Below are 20,921 nucleotides of genomic sequence, written 5' to 3' on the forward strand. Positions count from 1 at the left end.
TCTCCGAGAGTCTTTGTTCTTTGCAGTCAGGGCTGGCTGATCCTGCCATTCCCTATGGTTGACCGACTCGACCACTGAGGAGTTGGGCGCCGGGTGGATATACAAGTACTTGTGCCCTTTAGTGGGTACAAAGGACTTACGTTCCACCTTTTTAGAGATGGGGGCCAACAAGGTTGGCCGGCCTGGCCCATCGAGGGATAGCTACGGATGGAGACCGGTCTGGCGTAAGATCCGCTGCTGTCCCTGGACCAGGAGGAGCGGTGATGCTGGGATCTATGACAGCCATGGGACCACAATCTCGATGTGGAGGACTGGTACCGACGGTAATAGCTGCTCCACGAGCGGCCGCGATGGGCGGACCCACGATGGCGAGACGCCAGCGATCAATGCCTGTGGCTGCAATGTCTTGGTGGAGACTTGGAGCGGGAGGCCAAGCAGGAACTGCATTGACGGTCATGTAGGAGGCCTGGGGCCCGGTGGGGATCAAGGACTGCCCCATATGTCCCAGATTTCCCTCGTGCTGCTGCGAGGAGGGAGTCTTTTGGCCCTCTTGCTGTGCCCTGTGTGTGGGGAGTGGTGCCAATTGGTCGATGGTACTGGTGGGTCACTGCGTACCGATGCCGGGTACCAGTTCGGAGTGGCATGCCGGGGTTGGGGTCAGTGACGACTCCATCAGGATGGCCCGGAGCCTAATGTCCCTTTCTCTTTTGGTCCGAGGCTTAAACGACTTGCAAATCTTCCACCTTTCACTGATATGGGTTTCTCCCAAGCAGCACAAACAGTGTGTGTGCGGGTTGCTCCTTGGCACAGAATGCCTGCAAGAGCCGCATGACTTAAACCCCGGGTCACGAGGCATGCCCTGGCCCAGGCTCACTGACTAACTAAACTAACCAAACAGCTAACTAACTACAGGTACTAATGTTGAACCAACGAACAGTTCTGGGGACAAGCTACAGCAAAGCTGGAGCAGAGCAATTCCAATGCACCTTCACTGGCGGCAAGTAGGAACTGAGGGTGGGGGGAGTGCGCAGCTCCCCTTATACCGTGCCAGGCAGGCGCCACTCCAGGGGTCACGGGGGGCGCTCCCCCCTACAGGTACTGCTCGGGGAAAAACTTCCGGCACCGGTGCACGTGGTGAGCATGCACACCTACTGTGGAATACACATGAGCAATCACTCGAAGAACTGCCAGAGCTGCCAGATACCAAGAACTCAGAGGTGCTGTTGGGGCTCCCTCTAGCCGTTTACCCCCAGCGAGATGGACGACAACCCGGAACCCAAGTACCCCCAGATCGGGAGTGTAGAAAGGAGCACAGGGAAGCCAAATAGGCTTTGACTGTGTTACTGACTAGAAAACGGCCAGTGTGTTGTGGCCAGATTTCCCTGCTGACCCAGTGGTGGACCACTCCACTACTGTTAGGGCCTTGGGCTGGGATGCAGTGGAGGGGGTGGGCCTGCATCCCCTCTGCCACCTCACTGTTAGGGGTGGCAGCCTGTCAGCTATTCCCCCGTGAAGGGAGTCACTTTAGGAGCATTGCAGCAAGAGGGCGGGGTCTCCCTCCCTGATGGCCAGGGAGAGAACTGCAACTGCCTTACAGCAACTATTTAAAAAGTATGAAACTACAGGTAGTGGGTGATTAGCTGCCTGTGATTTTAGTAAAATGTCTGCAGCCATGCAGCTTCAAGCGAATCTCAAACTAAGAAGCACTGGAACAGGTCAGAACTGAGATTGGAGATCTCCAGGTGCTGTAGGAAGTGGCCTAAATGCAGGTTGTATTTTTCCCACTGAGCTAGAACTGGGATAATCCAACAACAAATATTTGTGCATACCACTTATTTGAATCAGCAGGTGGTTTCACCCTGTTTATTTGCAAACATTTGGATGAATGTTCCCAAGCACAGCCCTCAAGTATTGTTCCCAATTATGTCCATGGAAAGAAAATCATCATGAATGCTAGTACAAATTTCTTACAAGTATCGACCCAAAAAAGCAATCATGGTACTTGGAAAATAATTGTTTTATTACAAAAATAAGATTAATTCAAGAGTTACAAATAGAGAACAAACATAAAAGCCACAACCAGAATCTGACTAGACTGGCACTACACTTGCTCTCCACGTAACTCATATCACTAAACTCATTTCCTATTTTTCCCTCACACTCATTGGCATTCATGTGGTATGGCACATAACTGCTAAGTCCCCTCAATTGGGATTAATTTTAAGTCATCTCAGTCCTGCAGTGAAAGATTTTACTGTATATTTTAGTGATTTTTGCAATTCTATTTTATTTTTGTAGTAATATATTAGCACAAAGGGCTCAATGGCATATAGTAAATTACCGTGTAAATTACCGTATATACTTGTTCATTAGCCCGTTTGTTTATAAGCCGCCCCTCCACCCCAAGATGGTTAGGTAAAAATAGCAAAAGCTGTATGATCCTTTCATAAGCCGACCTTATATTTCAGGGGTTGGCAAACTTTGGCTCCCGGACGTCAAGGTAAGCCACTGGCGGGTCGGGACGTTTTGTTTACTTGGAGTGTCTGCAGGTACAGAGCCCCTCAGCTCCCTGTGGCCGCGGTTCGCTGTTCCTAGCCAATGGGAGCTTCAGAAAGTGGTGCGCATGCCTGCAGACGCTCTGGGTAAACAAAACGGCAATGTATTAGATATTCAATTCAATGATTCCATAGAGTTTAAAATCATCAGATTTTGATGTAGACCTGTTTATAAGCCACCCCCCACTTTTTGATGCGCCACTTTTTAACCAAAACTATTCGGCTTATGAACGAGTATATACCGTAAATTCAAATTGCCATCGCTTGGGAGTGTTATAAAAAGGCAAAAAACAAGCTGAGCAAGCATCTTCACTCTATGTGGGTCTTAACAAAAATTTCATGAAGAATTTATGGCTGTTGCGTAACTCAGCCACCTATTTCCTGAGCTGGATGAGCAGAAGGCATATGATACTGTCTCTGCACAAATTGCACTGGTTCTCTACTTACTACTAGATCCAAGTCAATTTCAGGTACTCATCTACTAAGCCCTCAATGGAATAGGACCCAGATATCTCAAAGATTGCCTCTCTTTTTAATACTGATGATCATTTAGTGGATTTGGACTAACAGAACCCAGGTTTGAACTCAAGGGAGTTTGCAGATGAGCCTTCTCAACAGCTGGCCTAAAGCCAAGGAGAACTCCCAAAAGATATCAATGAGGTTCTATACCACTGACAACTTCAAAAAATGCTGTGCTATTCTATTTTATGCACTTGTTGTTCAGTGTCAACAATAATGTGCTTCACAGAAAAACAAGATCAAGTCCCAGCTCTTCAAAACATTCACTAACCAACTGAAGTAGAAGAAAATGTGGGAGCACACTCCACAACAGAAGCCAATGATTAACCAAAGAGCAGAATGCAAAATTGCCTGTCACTTCTAACCTAATCATACTGATTTTCTGTAACTCATGTACAGCACCTTGATATCATAACAACAAGCTCTTTGGATATGCTTACAGATCTAATACATTTTTGTACAGAATTTATAATATAGATGTGAATGTGAGACTCCTTTAATTCATACTATAGCTATTTGTAAATCAGGCAAAAACACTAGTTCAGACCATACCTTGCTTGCATATCTGGAATTCTAATAGGACTTCCAGCTGAAGTTAACCAGAGTTTTGAATACACAAAAAATACAGGAACAGGACCATAAATTATATTTTCAGTCATGGCAGCTATTGATAACTGTTCTAGAAGTATTAGTACTAATACAGAAGAAAATACTAGCTGGAAGAACAGGTATTAGATTATTATTTATGTAAGTACTTTGGGGAAGGAGCTGTCTTTTTGTTCTGTTTGTACAGTTCCAGCACCATGGGGGACAGGTCCATTACTGGGGCTCTTAAGTGCTACCACAATTCTCACTCTCACACACACCCACACACCCACCATGTAGGCAGCCTTTCCCTCCAACCCTAGAAACCCTTTTGATGATTATACAGCACACTCACTGTACCTTTGCCAAGTATCTTTACTATTATTATTTCTTGCCTTAAGTTCCAGGTACAATGCAGTATGGTTACAGAGATCCTTTCCTGAGCCCTGGCTCAGTCTTTTATACAGCTTGGTTTTTTCCTGCAACCTATCCAGCTAGTGAGCTAATTAGCTCATTATACTCCCTACAGGTGCAACTGATCGCCTCTAAGGGTACATCTACAGAGGGATAAAAGACCTACAGCCCCAGCTGGGCCAGGTCAGCTGACTCAGACTCATGGGTCTTGGGCTGAATGGCTAAAAATTGCAGTGTAGCTGTTTGGGCTCAGGCAGGACCCTTCATCTTTACAGGGTCCTGCCTGAACCCAAATGTCTACACAGCAATTTTTAACCCTGAGTTTTTCACCCCATGAGCTGACCTGGGCTAATCAGTTTTGTTTTGATCCCTATGTAGATGCACTCTGACCAGGGGCGGCTCACGCTGCCGCGCTGGCCGCGGCAGCGCGCGCGCGCGCCGCCCCCCCCAGTCGCTCCCGCAGCTCCGGTCCCCCGCCTCCGGGGCGCATCGGGGGAGGGCTGCTTGGAGAGCCGGGCGCGCCGCCGGGCGGGGAGCGACGAGAGGCGAAGGGACGACGGACCCGCCGCGGCCATGGCTGGGCGCAGGTCCTCGCTCCCTGGGCTCCCCGGACCTGCCGCGGCGCGGCGCGAGCTCAGAACCGAGCCCAAACGCTCCCCCCATGCCGCCGCCTGCCGGGCGCTTGGCCCGCTGGTGCCTAGAGCCGCCCCTGACTCTGACCTTCCAAACTCAATCACGCTACTTAATGCCTTCCTACTCTAACAACATCCAGTGTCCTGTGTGTTCTAAGTGACCAGGGTGCTGGCTCCCAAAATGGGCTCTGTTTATAACTGCTCACAGCACCCTGTCACAGTCCAAAATTAAAGAAGAAATCGCAAAAGCACATATAGGAAAAACATTCTGAGATATCTTGTCACATACTATTTTATTCTGAGAAAATTTACATTTCACCAGTCAAATGTATAAGTTTCAAAAAGTACCTAAAGTCTTGAGAATAGAGAAATTGTTGGTAATGTATATTCTAGTAGCCCTTCTGCTCCCTCAGACATACATGGAGGACTGAGAGGAATGGGGTTGCTCTTGCTTCTAGAAACGGTAGAGTTTTTTTTTTCCCAAATGTGATTGTCTGGTTGGAGATTGATTTGTTATATAGATCCAGGCTGGCTTAGACTGGCATTGTCATTACAGTTGTTTTGCACAGGATAGGTATTTTATATTCTATCCCAGTGCTTAAACCTTGAGGGGCAGACACTTTCAGTCAAATTAAATAAATGAGTGTTTATAAAATATATGAGTTTAATTAAAATGGGCAAGATTCACCCTGATGTAGATAGAGCGCAATAATCATTGTACCAGAATAACTCCCTATGTGGACACTCTTATTCTGGAATAGAAGTGCCTTCTTCAGATTTAGCTTAATCCACTTTCAAAGTCCACTTTAAGTCACCAAATTCTTATTCTAAAATAGGAGTGTCCACATGAGAAATTATTCCAGAGTAATTATTCTGAAATAGCTATATCAGTCAATTTCCAAGTGTAAACAAGCCCTAAGAATATTTTCTATAACATTATTTTGCAGTTTCCTCAAACCAAATAAAACAAGAGTCAATAACCCACTACCATACCAAACAAGTGAATAACATTTGATTAATTAAACACACTGCCTTATAAACCATGCAGCATATAGGTTTATAATTGAGTGGAATAGTTTAAACATCATGTCAAAGAAGTTCTGTTTTAAAGATGCCCTCTCTCTCTCTCTCTCTGGGTGGTTGTATGTGTATGTTTGCATGCACCAGGCTGGGGAGGGGCATAGCCTGGGGTAGCCACTCCTGTGCTATTGATAATAGATTCATGCTCCATACACCCTTCTAACAGAGACTAATCCTACATGCAGACTCACACACTTTTCTAATAGACTACTCCACCTCACACAGTGCACGGTAAGTTTAACCAAAGAAGGAAAACAGGATCTGATCTTGTGAGGAATAGTTTTGTTTTGAGATGGGTTTGTTAGTGAATTCTGGCCGCACATTATCTTTGATGCTAGAATTAGAAAGAGATTTGTTCTCAAGTCATGTTGCTAGTGGCCTTGTATCCATATTTACAAACATCTTTCTGTTTGTTAAGGCTTTGGCACTGAACTAATTTAGAGAATTTATTTTGCACTGGGTGATACAGCAAAGAGAAGTTTAGAATGCAGTGAAGAGGTTGTTAACTTGCTTTAGCTATGTAAGGAAAAAGAGAGATCATATGTAAGGAAAACAATATTGTAGAGAAAAATCTTTGTCTACCATTGATGGTGTTCTAAGAACCAATCTGCATAGCATAATATGTCAAAGCAAAAACAAAGCAGAGTTTGGTTATTGCAAATGATGGCATTATCTATCTTCAGTATATCGATTTCAAGTTTGTGTAATAAAACCAAAAGTGAATACCTCAGGAACAGAAACAGTTTATAGTAAAACCACCCATCTGTGGAGAGTGCTGAGATGTGGTGCCTTCTGTGATTAAAGGTGCCGATTTCTGAATGACCCTTTCTGACAAAGAGCAGCACATCCCTTGGTCTTATATTTGCTTAGGATTTAGGGAGCACTAATGAATTAATGTTTGCAGGGAGATATGAAGTAAACAGCTATATTCATGACAAGTATTAATGTCTATTATTACTGAAGGCGCTGTCTCAGCAACCTTTCAGATACGCTTAATAAAGGCGTTATAAATGCTTCATAAATAATAACAATGACCAAACAACTAGTTATGATTGATCTAGTGGGACATGCCCAATGCTGATGCGCGTGTGCTTGATGAGAGATGCATATTAATAACAATTAGCCATGCCTGTGGCTGTGTCGCTATGCTGCATGCTCCTGCTAAGTGTGCGCCCTGTCTGTCTCTCTAGGGCTCGGGGGATGCCGAGAGCCCCTCGCTCCTTCGCCGGGACTCTCCATCCCTGCTGCACTTGCATGACAAAAGGCAGCCGCAGCAGCTCCACTGACCTAATGAGATGAGGGTCTCCCGAGCCCTTCCACTGAGCCTCCTGCTCCTGGGCTGCCTGGGGGGCGCCGCCAGCGGGCAGCCCCGAGGGGCTGGTGAGAAAGCGGAGCGCCCCGCGCCCTGGGCGCAAGCCGGGCAGTTCTCTACCCGGGAGCAGCATGTGTGCAGCTGGCAGCTGGTCCGAGGGGAGGAGGCCACCGAGCTGCAGCTGAGTTGCCAGGCGCCTGGAGAGGGCGGCAGCGAGGGGCTCCGGTGCGCGTACCGGGGCCAGCCGGAGCGCTGCGCCGCCTACAGCGCCAAGAGCCGCCAGTACTGGAAGCAGATCCTGGGCAAGCTGCGCCGGAAGCGCCGCCCCTGCCAGGACAGCAGCCCGCTCAAAGCCCGGCTCTGCAGCAACAAGAACGGGCCGCCCGAGGCCCAGCTGCGCTTAGCACCCGCCAGCCCCAGCCCTGCAGCGCCCGGGGCCGCCGGGGACCCCGCCAGAGGCAACGCCAAGGGCCGGGGCAGTGTCCAGGAAGCGCCTACGCTGCAGCAGCCCGGGGCCCCCGGCGCCAAGGCGATGAGCAGCGGGGCACACGCTGGTGCCCCGGAGAAGCGGGGCAAGGCGGGCAAGAGGAAAGGGGGAGCCGGCTTCCCGGTGCCCCCCGAGCGGCGGCCGCCCACGGCTGGGGGGAACCCGGAGCCGCCCACGGAGCTGAGCGAGGACCTGGCCGAGACCTACTGTGCGGAGCAGTGGCACTCGCTCTGCAGCTTCTTCGTCAACTTCTGGAACGGCTGAGGCGCGCTGAGGGCACGGGGCGGCGGCGGCGGGGGGCGAGGAAGGAGGGAGACGGGCGGGGAGGGGGGAAGGGTCGGGCCCAGGCGGGTGGGTGGGGCGGAGCTGGGGGTAGGAGCGTGCAGCCGTGGGACACCCGGGTGGGGGGAGGGGTATAACTTACTCATTGGTACTAACCCTGCAGCCGCTGCTAAGCCCGGGGCAGGGCGGGAGCTGTGGCCAGGCCTTTGCACGGGGGGTTATTGGCTAACACGACTGACCAGTCCTTCCTTCCACACTAAACAAGCACCGGGCGCGTGTAGTCTGCGCTGCTGTTTCAGAGATTTCTGCTCTGGGGGTGACATGCGCCCCATGGCCTACGCTCCGTAGTTAAACCCCTAGATTTTCTGTATTGTGACTCGCGTTTACTCGCTGGGAAAGGGCTTTCCCTTGTTCACCAGGACCAAACGTGCCAGTGAGTTGTATGGCAGATGATGATGGGTGCAACATTAATAAAGATGCAACTCTTTTACAGCCGTGTGTGTGTGATCTCTGACTTGTCCCAGCCTGCTTGTGATTGTGATGCCACAACTGAGCCGGGCAGGGCCAACTGAGGAGTTGAGGAAGCAGTGCCTTACATTAACTGACTGTTAACATGATTCCTTGAAGGTGGATAAGGGCCACGAGCTCTTGAAAGACTTTCCGAGGTGGCAGGACGCCTACACAGCACTGGGGCAACAGTGAAATTATACCCCTTTGAGAATATTGTGCAAACCTTTCATCCTACTGAAGCTAGCCATTCATACAAGACTTAGTTTCTTTTCTAGTCTATTGTGAAAAGCTCCAGCTAAACAACAGTCAATATTTATGTGGCTATAGAGGCTGTCACTATAAGCTATTGCTTTCCCTGTTCCTTGTGTCCTACATTGTGGAGTGCTGAGAAACACTTACTGAAAGGGACCTACTTTCTCTAGGTGCCCTGGGAATATGCTCTCTTTTCCTCCACCCATGCAAATGAAACATTTTTCAATTAATATGCATTAAAATACACTCCTCTGAGTCACAATTTAGGTACTTTTCCCTTAGCTTATTATTTAACTCTCTTTGGCTGGTATTCTTTCAAAGGTGACACCCCCCACTCCCTTCACACTCACCTTTTCATAGCACTTCTGCAGCACCATTTGCATCAGTTTTCAGAAAATAAATTGAAACAGTTGTCTCCATTGACCCAGTTCACATCTGTTTTTCCTCAGGAAAGTGTCAGTTATTACACTTCACTTACTTATGGCCTCACCTCACTTATATTTAGTCTCATATTCATGTGTGATTGTGTGGCTGCCATGGGGCCCAGTCATGGAAACCCTCAACCATGTAACTAGCTTTTCCTCAGTACCTTAATGGGACTGCTGGCAAGAAAAAAGAAAGAGAGAGGGGTTGTCGAATCAGGTCCATATACTGGTTATGCTGATTTTTGTAAATATAAATCTAGGGCCCAAGCCTGCAGCTGCTTATGCACATGAATGGTCTCACTGACTTGAACTCAAAGGGACTTGCATCTGTACAGTTACTCATATACATAAGTGTTTACAGGTGTGGTGTTAACTGCCTCTCTTCTCATTTCAAAAGGTGCGGCAATTTTATTTTTTTTAATCAAAGACCTGTACTTATAATGGCAAAGTGTGATGTTCTGGCTTGAATAGGATAATCAAAAAGAAGAGCAATGTAAACAAACTGTTGATCTTATTATAGAAACCATCAAAGGAAAACCAGAATTGCTACATACAGAATGGAGAAGTTCTATGAAAGTGAACAGGAATTTCACATACAATTGCTGGAAGAATATGGCTCTTGGTTTTTAAAAGCTACGACATGCTGCTGAAAAAAAATCCAACCTTTTTCAGATAGTGTACTATGTAAATTAAGAGACAAAAACCAGCTGGCTGAGGTTCTTATTTATATATTTTAACTGATGGATGTTTTCAGTGCAGATATAAAGCCTGAAAGACAGCTGATGTCTTCCCCAAATAACTAGTTTCTACATTCCCTAAAGATGAAAACAATCTTGGAAATGACCCACCTTAAAATAGACCTTGACAGTTTCAAAAATTGTATAATAAAATACTAAAAAATACACTAAACAAAAAGCCCTTGAAGGGTTTGCTCCTTTCTTGCCTAAACCTCTTTGTGATATCAGTAGGAACAAGAATGTAGAGTGGGGTCCTATTTTGGGGGTAGGGGAAGATGTATGGGCCCAATCGTGTTTCAATTAAGTCAGTGGCAAGATTGTGATTGACTTCAAACAGTTGCTGTTATTTCTAACAGGTGAGAAAAGGATTCCTAAAAGTGAACTCAGTTTGGAGATTTGAGTCTCAGTTTTTAAATCAATGGGAGTTTTGTAGTTAACACAAAGGAACATTTAAATGGAGAGGAAAATGCTTTTCTCACATCAATAATGCATTATCCAGTCTTTACAACTGGAACTATTTAAGTAGTTTATTAATTTTATTGGCTGGGCTTGATATTTTAGAGATAAACAAGTCAGTCATTTAGGTCCTGGTCCTCCAATCACATTGATGTGGGAAAATTCACGAGCCTCACTGATGTCCTTGTGTCTCCATATGGGGGACTCCTCAGCATGAAGCAGTTTCAGGATCATAGTCCTAAACCCTGCTTTGACTCGCTCTCTGCACTTATAAGCAGTTCAGTACATGCCCAATGCCACAAGCTTCTTTGAGACTTCTTTATACACTTGATCATTTCTGGCACTCTTTCTGATTTGCTCACCTCACACCAGAGATTTACCAGAATTCAGCTGCGTTCCTCTGGCCTGGTAGCAGCATGGTTGGTGTGGGGCTCCTGTGTACTATGGGCCATAGCTAACATGAGAGACTACTAGATGTATTTCCAGGTATGCAGTCTGCATGGAAAGGAGAAACACTAAGCAGCTGCATTTGAACTATATTTGGACCAACCGGGGTTACTTCTGTTTCCTGGGAATCAAGTGGGAAGTTTTGGGGTCAAAGGACAAACATAGGGCCAGGCAATTTTGGGATTACATTGGTGGAATCTCCAGATGTGAGTCTGGGTACTCAGGCTTGAGCTGCATCCACACTGCAAAATGACAGGGTTTGGACCCAAATCCCATTAAGACTCAGATGCTATCTCCCTGAGGTGGGTCCTAGGACTTAGGTCTGAGGGTTTGCTGAGCCAGGTCAGAAAGGAGTGTGCATAGATAACAGGGAAGTTTGGTCTCAAACCTGAGTCTGCAGCCAGGTTTACAATGCAGTATAGACAAACACATAGGGAAAGAGACAAGAGTGTCTTTGTGGACAGCATAATCAAAGCCTCTGCTCATTGTGCATCAGTGGTCATTAAGAATACAGAATGGAATAGAAATTATTGAAATTATTACAATGCTTTTACATAAATGAATAATACTGTATGCTCTTATCTGGAATACTGCATTCAATGTGGAGCATGTTATCTGAAAAGAGACATAGCACAAATAGAAAGGATTCCAAGATGGGATACAAGAATAGTTAGATGCATAGAGCGAGACAGTTATGAAGTGAAATTGTAAAAATGGAATTGGTCAGTTTAGAGGAGAAACTATTAAGAGGCACATGACAGAATGATATAAAATAATAAATGGAACAGAAAAGGTAAAGTTATGGGAGGGTAAAAAGGAGCACCTAATACAAGAATAAGGGGATGGCAGATGAAATTGAAAAGCAAACAGTTTAAAACTGATGAAAGAAAATACTTGAAATAAATAGCATGTGGAACTCAATGCCACAAAATACTTAAGGCCAAAAGTTTAGCAGGATTAAAAAAGAATTGGGCGTTATTTGGATAATGAGAACATTCAGTTACTGTATATGGGGTAATTTATTGTGTCTTAATATAAATCCTTATACTTTCAGGCCATAATCAATGACAAGTGGACAGGGCTCAGTAAACAACTTTCCTTAATGGGCAGGTTAATCCATAATTGTCCCCTGTGTAGTTTCTTGCACCTTCCTTCAAAGCATCTGATACTGGTTACTGTCAGTCAGCATAATGGACTATATGGACCACTGGTTTGATCTGGGATGGAGATTCTTATGTTGAAAGTAGTGGGGAAAAAATCCTTGTGTGTTCTTGAAACAGTACCCCAGAGTGCAGCAATTAGACCATCCCACAGTATAGAAGATAACTTAGAATACAAGATTAAATATAGCTGAGCAACAGAACATTAAACTGTATTTGGCATGCAATGCTATAAGTTGTAAACATCTCTAATGTTTTCACTGGTGAGCTAAACCAGAATTTGAACACTGATTTCCAGCCTAGTGAAATATAGTTGCTCTGAAGCCTCCATTAAAATCAGGATGGGGGGAGGGAGATATATGAAGGGAGTGTACTATATGGAATATTCATTCCTTAAGGGGTCTCCACAGGAGCTAACTGTGGATCCAGATAAAAGATGGTTCAACAGAATGGCTGAACCTCCACCGAATAGGTTTCAAAGATAAAAGATTTAGGCTCCTTAATATTCTGTTGAATACAGTCCTCAATTTGTGCACTTCCTTCCCAAGTCAGACCGCACAGAAATTAAAGAATTTACTAACTGAAAACATGTACCAAAATGTGTAGACTACTTCTTTTTACAAGTCTACTTAAATAACATTTTCTAACAGGCCTATTTTTTCTCTGCCAAACAGACAGTTCAGTTTTTGCAGGCCAAAAAAAGGCAGAGGCAGCTTTAAAGAGGAGGTATTTTTGGTTCCAAGGAGTGATTTACATCTGCACACAATGAACTTTGAAAATTTTCCAGAAATGAAAGTGTATAAATCACTCTAGATAAGGACATGAGGAGGGATTGCAAGATTTCCTTAATATTCCTTTTGTCGCAGGATAAAAAAGACTTGAAATAGAAACAGAAGAGATTCTAAAAGATTAAAATGCTTCTGAAAAGTAGAGGTTACTTACCTTGAATAGCAACAGTTCTTTGAGATGTGTCCCCCTGTGGCTGCTCCATGTCAGTGTGTGCACACCTGTGCACTCCGGATCAGAGAGTTTTCATCAGCAGTGACTGTGGGTCTGCAACTGTGCCCTAGGCACCCTCAAGCTCTGCTACAAGGGCATATGGGGGGGGGCGGACTCACCACCAACACTCCAGTTCCTTCTCAACTATGAAAGTCCAGTAAGAGACTCCAAGGCAGAGGGGAAGGAGGTTAGGTTGTGGATCACCTACAGGGAAACACATCTCGAAGAACTCCAGTTACCGTACAAGGTGAGTAAATGCTCCTTCTTTGAGTAGTGTTGCTAGGGTGCTCCCCAACAGGAGACTCCTGAGCAGTACCTCCATGATGGAGGAGAGTGCTGATGAGGTGGATTCAGCTCTGGAAGAAGTCACAAGAGCATAGTGCTGGAACAACGAGTGTAACGAAGACCTCATGGCTGCTCTGCAGATGTCTGGGATAGGTATGTTTCTCAGCAGGGCAACAGAGGTAGCTTGACACCTGGTGGAGTAAGCAATAACTCTCAGAGAGGGAAAACCCCTGAGGCTTTGTAACAGGTTAAGATGCATCCGGCAGCCCATTTGGACCATCTTTGAGTGGGAACTGCCTGTCCTTTAATTCATTCTGCAATTGAGATAAAAAATCTGAGTGAAGCCCTAAAGGACCTTGTCCTGTCTAGGTAAAATGCAAGAGCTCTTCTTATATGCAGTGTATAAAGGCTCATTTCTTCTTTTGAAGAACCCTCTAACATACAAAAATGAACTGTAGAAATTAAATTATTTATTTAATTGTGGGTAGGCAGTGGGTTATTTTTGCTACACAGTTTAAGAAGCCACAGTTGCAATCATTTTATCAGATATAGAATTTTATTACATTGTTGTGTGCATACAAATATTTTAAATAATTTACTAGCTAAATTTATGAGTAATTCGCTGGACACTGGCACCCTGAATATTCTTGGGGGCTACAAAGTTTATTGCGATGTCACATACGAAAGAAACTCACATTCCTAAGGCCACCATATGTTGTTAATAATAACTTGGCAAAATTTGTTTCACTGGACTTTCCCCATCTCCCATCCCTATTACATCTTCCTCCTTCAGAGTTTGAGAAACTTGCCCAAAGCTTCATATCTAACATTGTCTTTTGCTTAAACTAGGCTCACTTCATTCCAATACATTTCAAGATATGTATCTGGATGGAAACAAAGCATTGAAAGGGCATCATGTTTTGATATCTTAATAGGGAAGGACAGAAGATGATGCTTTAAGAAATTAGAACTTCTGTGTCAGTGCAAGATTATATTGCTAGGGACAAGATTCTGTGGAAGTCAACTGGGGGGGAAAAAACTTGATATGGCTAAACTACAGAAAGTTTCCCCAAGAAACTTCAGTGGCCATGAAATGTAAAACAATGTAAATGACTGCTGGAAGCTGTTGCTAGGCAACTAGTGCTCCACATAAATGGTGAAGCAGTTCCAGACCAGCTTGTAGTTTGACAGTTGGAAACAGAGCTGGCTGGTCACATGACAAAGTTTGGGCTGCAGACCCCAAATCTTTGATCAGTAGGTTCTTTTGTTTTTGTGTACAAAGACCACAATGGGAATTATTCTTTCCTAGCTCCTGCGCTGGGTACTTAGGCATTTAAATTGCCTAACATCAGAAAAAGGGGGAGGGAAGTGTTGGGGAGGGATGCCTGGGCAAGATGCCACTCTTTATTTGTTGAACAATCTAAAAATGTAGTTCCTATTAAGTGTCTCAGAAACTAAATGTTTACTGAATTGCCATGATGCTTCCTGTGTGTCTTCTTCATTCTGTTCACTGTCAAGTCTGCCTGGGAGATTTGTTTAAGGTTGCCAGAAGAGATCAAATTCTGACTTCATCTACCACATTGTTCATATTCACTGGCACTAAAATGTTGTGGATCCATTCTTAGTGAAAAGAACCGGTGTAACGAAGTCTAGTGAGCAATCCCTAGACTGCTTGGAAGCACTCTGCCTGAGAGGGTCACCTAAGTGTTATGCCTGAATACTCCCTTCAACCTACATTGAAGAGTTTGAATGAAAAACTCACATTAAAATAATGTCACTGACTCCTTAATTGTTAATTACAACTAACAGAATAGTAGAGCTATGCATTATTATGAAAGAGCAAAAGCCATAGGTCAGCCAAATCTCCTCCATATGAAATTGCAGCAATTTCAATCAATACATCTTATACAGTATGTGCCCACTGTTATGTGTAGATTGCTTCAATACATTACGGGTCCTGTCCTATATGTGAACTACTCACAACTTTTATATAAAATAGAAAATACTGATATCTATAAAAACAAGCTCTTTCCAGGACCCTATTCTGCAACTCCCACTGAAACATTTCAGCTGTTCACACACTCTCATTTTGAAACTGAAATCTGTTTGTGCAGAGGGTTAACCTGTACTTAACATCGGGAGTTGTGCTCAGTTTCTGACCTCCACCTTTAGGTCTCAGTTCCATCATTGTGAAAATCTTTATGTATAACCTTAAAGTTCTAGCATTCAGCAAAACGCTTAAGCATGTGTTTAAGTCCCATTGGCTTAAAGTTAAAATTAAATATGCATTTAAATACTTGGTTGAACTGGGGCCTTAATTGGGACAGCAAAGTTCTTTAATTTTCACAGATCTCTGTGAGAAACTGGTTTGAGGAAAGGGAAATCAGATCCATATTTCTCATTAACAGATCTATGTTTAGCTTGCATTGGCTTGAATGAGTTTTTTCTCCTGCAATATGACTCCATTTGTCCTGATGGAATCCTTAGTAATTTCCTCATCAGACCTAACCTAGCTCAGCGCATAAACTTCTTACCAGTACTTACCTAGGGAGAAGATTCTACAGCAGGGGTAGGCAACCTATGGCACGGGGGCTGAAGCGGCACGTGAGCTGATTTTCAGTGGCACTCACACTGCCCGGGCCCGAGTCACTGGCTCAGGGGGCTTTGCATTTTAATTTAACTTTAAATTAAGCTTCTTAAACATTTTAAAACCCTTATTTACTTTACATACAACTATAGTTTAATTATATATTATAGACTTATAGAAAGAGACCTTCTGAAAACGTTAAAATGTATTACCGGCACACGAAACCTTAAATTAGAGTGAATAAATGAAGACTCGGCACAGCACTTCTGAAAGGTTGCCGACCCCTGTTCTACAGTAATATGGTTCAACTGGTGGTCAGTGTCTTCTTGTATGCACATCCAAGCTGAACATCATTCTACAGCCTGGAAAGTGTGTCTGCATGTGGGATACTGAGAGACTAAGGAAGGCTGTGGAGAACAGAGGTTAGTTGTCAGGATTTTGAAAACAGATATAAACTGTGGTTTTAATTGTTTTCCAGCGGCACGGGGGGAGATGAGAGCTTGTTTTGAATTTCAGTCTCATCATTACCTTTACAAATCCATTTGTACACTTACTCCTTGGGACAAGTGAGGAGCCAGAGTCTTGTCAAATGATCTCTATTCAGATAGATCCCTATTGGCTATATCCCTATACAATACTACATATGTAAATTATTTCACATCTGATTAGTGGTAATTAATGTTTTCTGCATGGGTCCAAGATCCAACTGTTTGAGTGGGTATCCTCAAAAATTTTAACTTTTTTTCATATATCTGCATTGTGGAACAGAGTGCCAGAATCAAGCCCTTAACAAACAGAACAAGACAGGGGCACAGGACAGCAACAATTTAAATGAAAGCAAGTTGGATAACTGAACCTTAAGTCTTTAGTGACTTCTCATTAAATAACCCTAAAATAATATTGCCCTACCTTGCACCATGAGCCTTTTACTGAAATTCATAGTAAAATCAAACAATACAACAGACATTTCAGCAGCAGACTTTCCAATTTTCACTACCACCTTAAAAAAGTTACTCCGCTAATAATTTGGATTTAAGGATTTCATGCTCAATCTATAAACATAATTACATTTGGGAAGCTTTTAAACAGAAGGTATTATAGAGTTTAGATTAATTCTCCCAGTGTTTCATTAAGGGAGGGGATCTATCAAGTACAATCACGTAGAAAATATTATACAGCTTTAGAAATAATTGAGGCTTGTAGGGCTTAACATGGTTTGGTATGTGCCTTGCTTTGTTAGATTTGTACAGTCTCTGTTACCCTCAGTGTAAGGAAAATATTTTGTTCTATTTATTTCAAGCATTCAGAAGGTTAATGATGCATGTGCCTTGGAAGGGGGAAAAGGGCGTGAGAGGGAAGGCTGCACCATCCTTAACTCAGCCCACATTCCAGCTTTCTGAATAGAAGAAATGGCCTGATCGCTATGGTGTGATTTTTACTCATCAAAATGCAGCCTTCCCACAGAACAGGTCCCTCCCTCCTTCTCCTGGAACACCACGTGCCTCGCAGTCACATTACATTCCACTTGACTCAAACACAGTCTTGAATGATTACAAAGAGAAACACTGAAAATTCTCATGGTCTTAGAAAATTAAGAAAATGCACAAATACAGCAAAAATAACTTCAGCTTCATAACAACAAGGACAAGGTTACACCCTGTAATCTGGAAGCATTCTTTATTAACCCTTATAATCTGAAACTGTATATAGTTTATGCTTGATATTAATGTATACCTTATGAAGGGGACTTTGCCTGATGCTGGCTTGCTGTACTGATCTTGCTGTTAGAAAGACAGTATTGGCTTCACTTTAGCAGAAGTATATTTCAATTGGCTGTAGTGAAAAACATATGTAACACTGCAAGGCTATTAAATTCATACAATGCGCCTTTTTGAGGGGCATAATTCATGTACATAATATTTGTATTATATACAAACCATAATGAACATTTAAACGTTACTTTTAGAATTTTGTTAGATCACCGATACATGTTCTATGATTAAATCTCAGATAAAATCGAGAACCTTTTAAAATAAAACTCTTCAGGATTAAACCTGATCTTAATTTCAGATTTCTATTTTGGCTATATTTTCTATTTAATATTTCTCAAATCAGAAGACATTTAATGAAATAATTATGAACACAGAATTAAATAACTTTTTGTAATATATAAATATTAACACACACACACATTATATTGAATTTATCAAAGGAAACAAGTAAAAGAATATTTGGGTCTATAAAAAAGATCCAAATCTTAAAGTGCCACATTTTACTTAAGATTTATGCAGAATAGTTGTTAATTTACTAGAAAACTCTTAAAGGGTTTGATCCTGCAAATCATACTCAAATAAATATTCCTTATTCATAGGAGTATCACAGTGAACTCAATAGGTTTACTTACATGAGTAAGGATTGGGCCACCAAAGTGTCTGAAGAATATGAGGTCTGAATTAAAGAGATCACAGAATCATGCACAGTTATGCTTTTCTAGTAGCATTTACTGTGTATGACATTCAGCTTTGGAACTACAATTATATTAAATACATCAAAATCAAACCTCAGCTAATCTAGAGAAACTTTGGAAAGGGAGATCCAATGCAGGAGTTTTTCCAAAGCGCTTTTTTTTTTTTTTTTTATAAAGAATTATAAAACTATAGTACACTTCTCGAAAGACCCACCTTGAACAGCATAATGATTTGCAATGAAGCAGGCAAGATCTAAAAGAAATGTACATAGTCTGCAATCAGTGTGCATATTTTATATTTTTCTTTTCAGAGCAAAACCTTTCAAAATTATACATTTATCATTACTATTCTGTTGACAGGAAAAGATTAAAAAGAAGGCAACACAGTGGAATATCATTTCATGTTAGTAGAGACAAGATGTTAAGGATCTAGAAGTAATCTTTTGTCTCTACCCAAGGACAAACAGTATTAAATTTATATGCATGCTTCTGTCCTGACAGCAAAGGACTTCCACACAACTCTTACTGAGGGTTAATAGCTCTTTGAGATTCTACTCTCTAATGTACCTTGGCATGAAATGGTCTCTCCTGATTCATCTCCCCTTTTAATAGTAGCTCCAAGACTACAAGCACTTTTTTTTTTTAAAGTTCTTTTATCCCCAGCTGAAGCAATCTGCATTTTCATTGGATCTGAGACCACATAGCGTGAACATTTTTTTCCTTTTCAGTTCTATTCTCCAGCAGCCCTCAGCAGACAGTTAGGCAATCTGAAGAACCTATTGAATATAGGGCACGATGTCATGCCACCCATAGAGGGGCCAATGAGGACTCTCCTTTGGACCATCACAAGGAGAAATGTACATATTGACTGTATTTTAACAGCTTCTAGGAGCATTGTAAACCTCTGTGAGTTCACTGTAAATAGTAAGGGAACCTTAAGGGCTTTATTCCATTGGGTTTTTGTTATTTTTTAAATTTATCTTTGCTAAGTCTTCATGGTGCAGGAGTCACACAGTAACATTAAATATCAGCAAACATCTCTCTCTGCACTTCAGAAGATTTGTTTGGTTCCTATCAATACAAGATAAAAGCCCAAATCCTCGTGTCTGTCTTTGGAGTGGACAGTGCAACTCAGGAGGGCCTGGTTGTGAAGGGAGCCCTAAGGCCCAGGCCAGCTATGTGCCATGCTGGTCTGCAGGAGCAGTCCAAGGCTGATCGTACTTACACTGGCTGCCAACATTCTAAAGGTATGTCTACACTGCAGTTAAACACCCATGGCTGGCCTGAATCCAGGCTCCAGCCTGAAGCTGAACATCTACACTGCAATTTTACACCCCAGACCTACAAGCCTGAGTCAGGTGACGCAGGCCAGCCATGGGTGTTTAACTGCAGTGTAGACATACTTTTAGGGCAGAGGTCCCCAAACTGTGGGGTGAGCTCCCCTGGGGGGGTGCAGAGAAACATTCAAGGGGTGCGACTGGGGCCCAGGTCAGCCCACATGGGGGGCAGAGAGAGAGCGCCACCCAGCTCCGCTCTGGCCTCGGCCCCAGCTATTGGCCCTGGCTGCCGGCCCCACGGCTGCCGGCCCCATGCCCATACCCAGCTATGGCCCCAGCCTTGACCCCCTTATCCCTGTCCATGTCCCCGCTCTTTGCGGGCATGAGGTAAAAAGGGGGGTATGAGGTAAAAAGTTTGGGGACCACTGCTTTAGGAGTTAAGACAACCAAAAATCACCAGGGCACAGAGAAACCTATGCTTCTATGCCAACCTTGAGCTGGGCTTAGGGAGCCAGAGAGGGTTTTTTTAAGAGCGGTTACATCAGCTCTACACCACCAGGGGATCCCCCCATCCTTGCTTTGCGCCACCGGTTCAATACCAAGTAGCCCTAAAGCAGGGGAGGATCTGGGCTAAAGAATGTTCTAGCTTCTTCTTCTTGAAGTAGATGTTGGCATAACAGCTAAAATACTAACACATGGGAGTTACGGCTATAATATATGTCCATTACATAAAAGCAGTCAGGTGGTCATCGTCCTCATAAATATTGATTTGGAATTTGTTTGCAAGTTCAAGCACTGCTAGGGTTGCCAACCCTCCCAGATTGGCCAGGAGTCTACCAGAATCAGCCTCAATCTCCCAGTGACTATTAAAAGCAATCCGGTCGGCAACACAGCAGGGCTAAGGCAGGCTCCCGGAAGTGGCTGGCATATCCGGCTCCTAGGCACAGGGGCGTCCAGGGGGTCTCTGTGCACTACCCCCGCACCCCACCCATTGGGGACCACTGCCAATGGGAGCTGCGGGGGGCAGTGCCTGCAGACAGAGGCAGCACACGGAGCCACCTGGCCGCCCGAGTCTAGGGGCCACTCCATAATAACAAGCCAAACAATTATTAGAAATCCTAACACCTCTGAACTCTGAAGATGTTCAAAATCTCTTCTACTTCAGATATTTCTAACACACCTCTCACCACCCCATCTAATTTCTGAAATTGTGGCCCAAACCCAGACATTAGTTTTTCAATTAAGGCGTCTCAGTAGAATGAAAACCCCAACTCCTCTGTGTAATGAAAACCTCAAATCGAAAAGCCCAAAATACTGACAGTTACTTTAAAAGCACTTACAAATAGTAACTTGTGTGTATAGATTGCTATTCTTTCTAGTGGATTAACGTGTGCACCCTTACCAATATTCCCCATTGATTTCCCCCCAAATTGAAAGCCTGAAACCTTGGCAA

General features: G+C 43.7%; 1 protein-coding gene and 1 long non-coding RNA gene across 3 annotated transcripts in view; one reads left to right on the forward strand and one right to left on the reverse strand.

The window, feature by feature from the left end:
- Nucleotides 1-7,896, reverse strand: part of LOC120409571 — an 18,218-nt gene extending 10,322 nt beyond the window's left edge. The window contains exon 1 of one of the 2 annotated variants that reach the window (XR_005601345.1): nucleotides 7,792-7,896. This is a non-coding gene — a long non-coding RNA (uncharacterized LOC120409571). Of the gene's footprint in view, nucleotides 1-4,019; nucleotides 4,135-7,791 lie in introns of those variants that run through there. The other variant, XR_005601344.1, reaches the window with a different exon arrangement.
- Nucleotides 5,921-7,858, forward strand: FGFBP3 (fibroblast growth factor binding protein 3). Its single transcript, XM_039547911.1, has 2 exons — nucleotides 5,921-6,016; nucleotides 6,976-7,858. The coding sequence occupies exon 2, from the start codon at nucleotides 7,081-7,083 to the stop codon at nucleotides 7,846-7,848; it is 768 nt and encodes a 255-aa protein (XP_039403845.1). The 5' UTR covers nucleotides 5,921-6,016; nucleotides 6,976-7,080; the 3' UTR covers nucleotides 7,849-7,858.
- Nucleotides 7,897-20,921: the final 13,025 nt, after the last annotated feature.

Source organism: Mauremys reevesii, linkage group 7, assembly GCF_016161935.1.
Source record: "Mauremys reevesii isolate NIE-2019 linkage group 7, ASM1616193v1, whole genome shotgun sequence".
NCBI lineage: Eukaryota > Metazoa > Chordata > Testudines > Geoemydidae > Mauremys > Mauremys reevesii.

What these genes read in the sequence shown, in the direction of transcription:
- FGFBP3 (XM_039547911.1), top strand. Translation starts at nt 7,081, where the DNA reads ATGAGGGTCTCCCGAGCCCTTCCACTGAGCCTCCTGCTCCTGGGCTGC.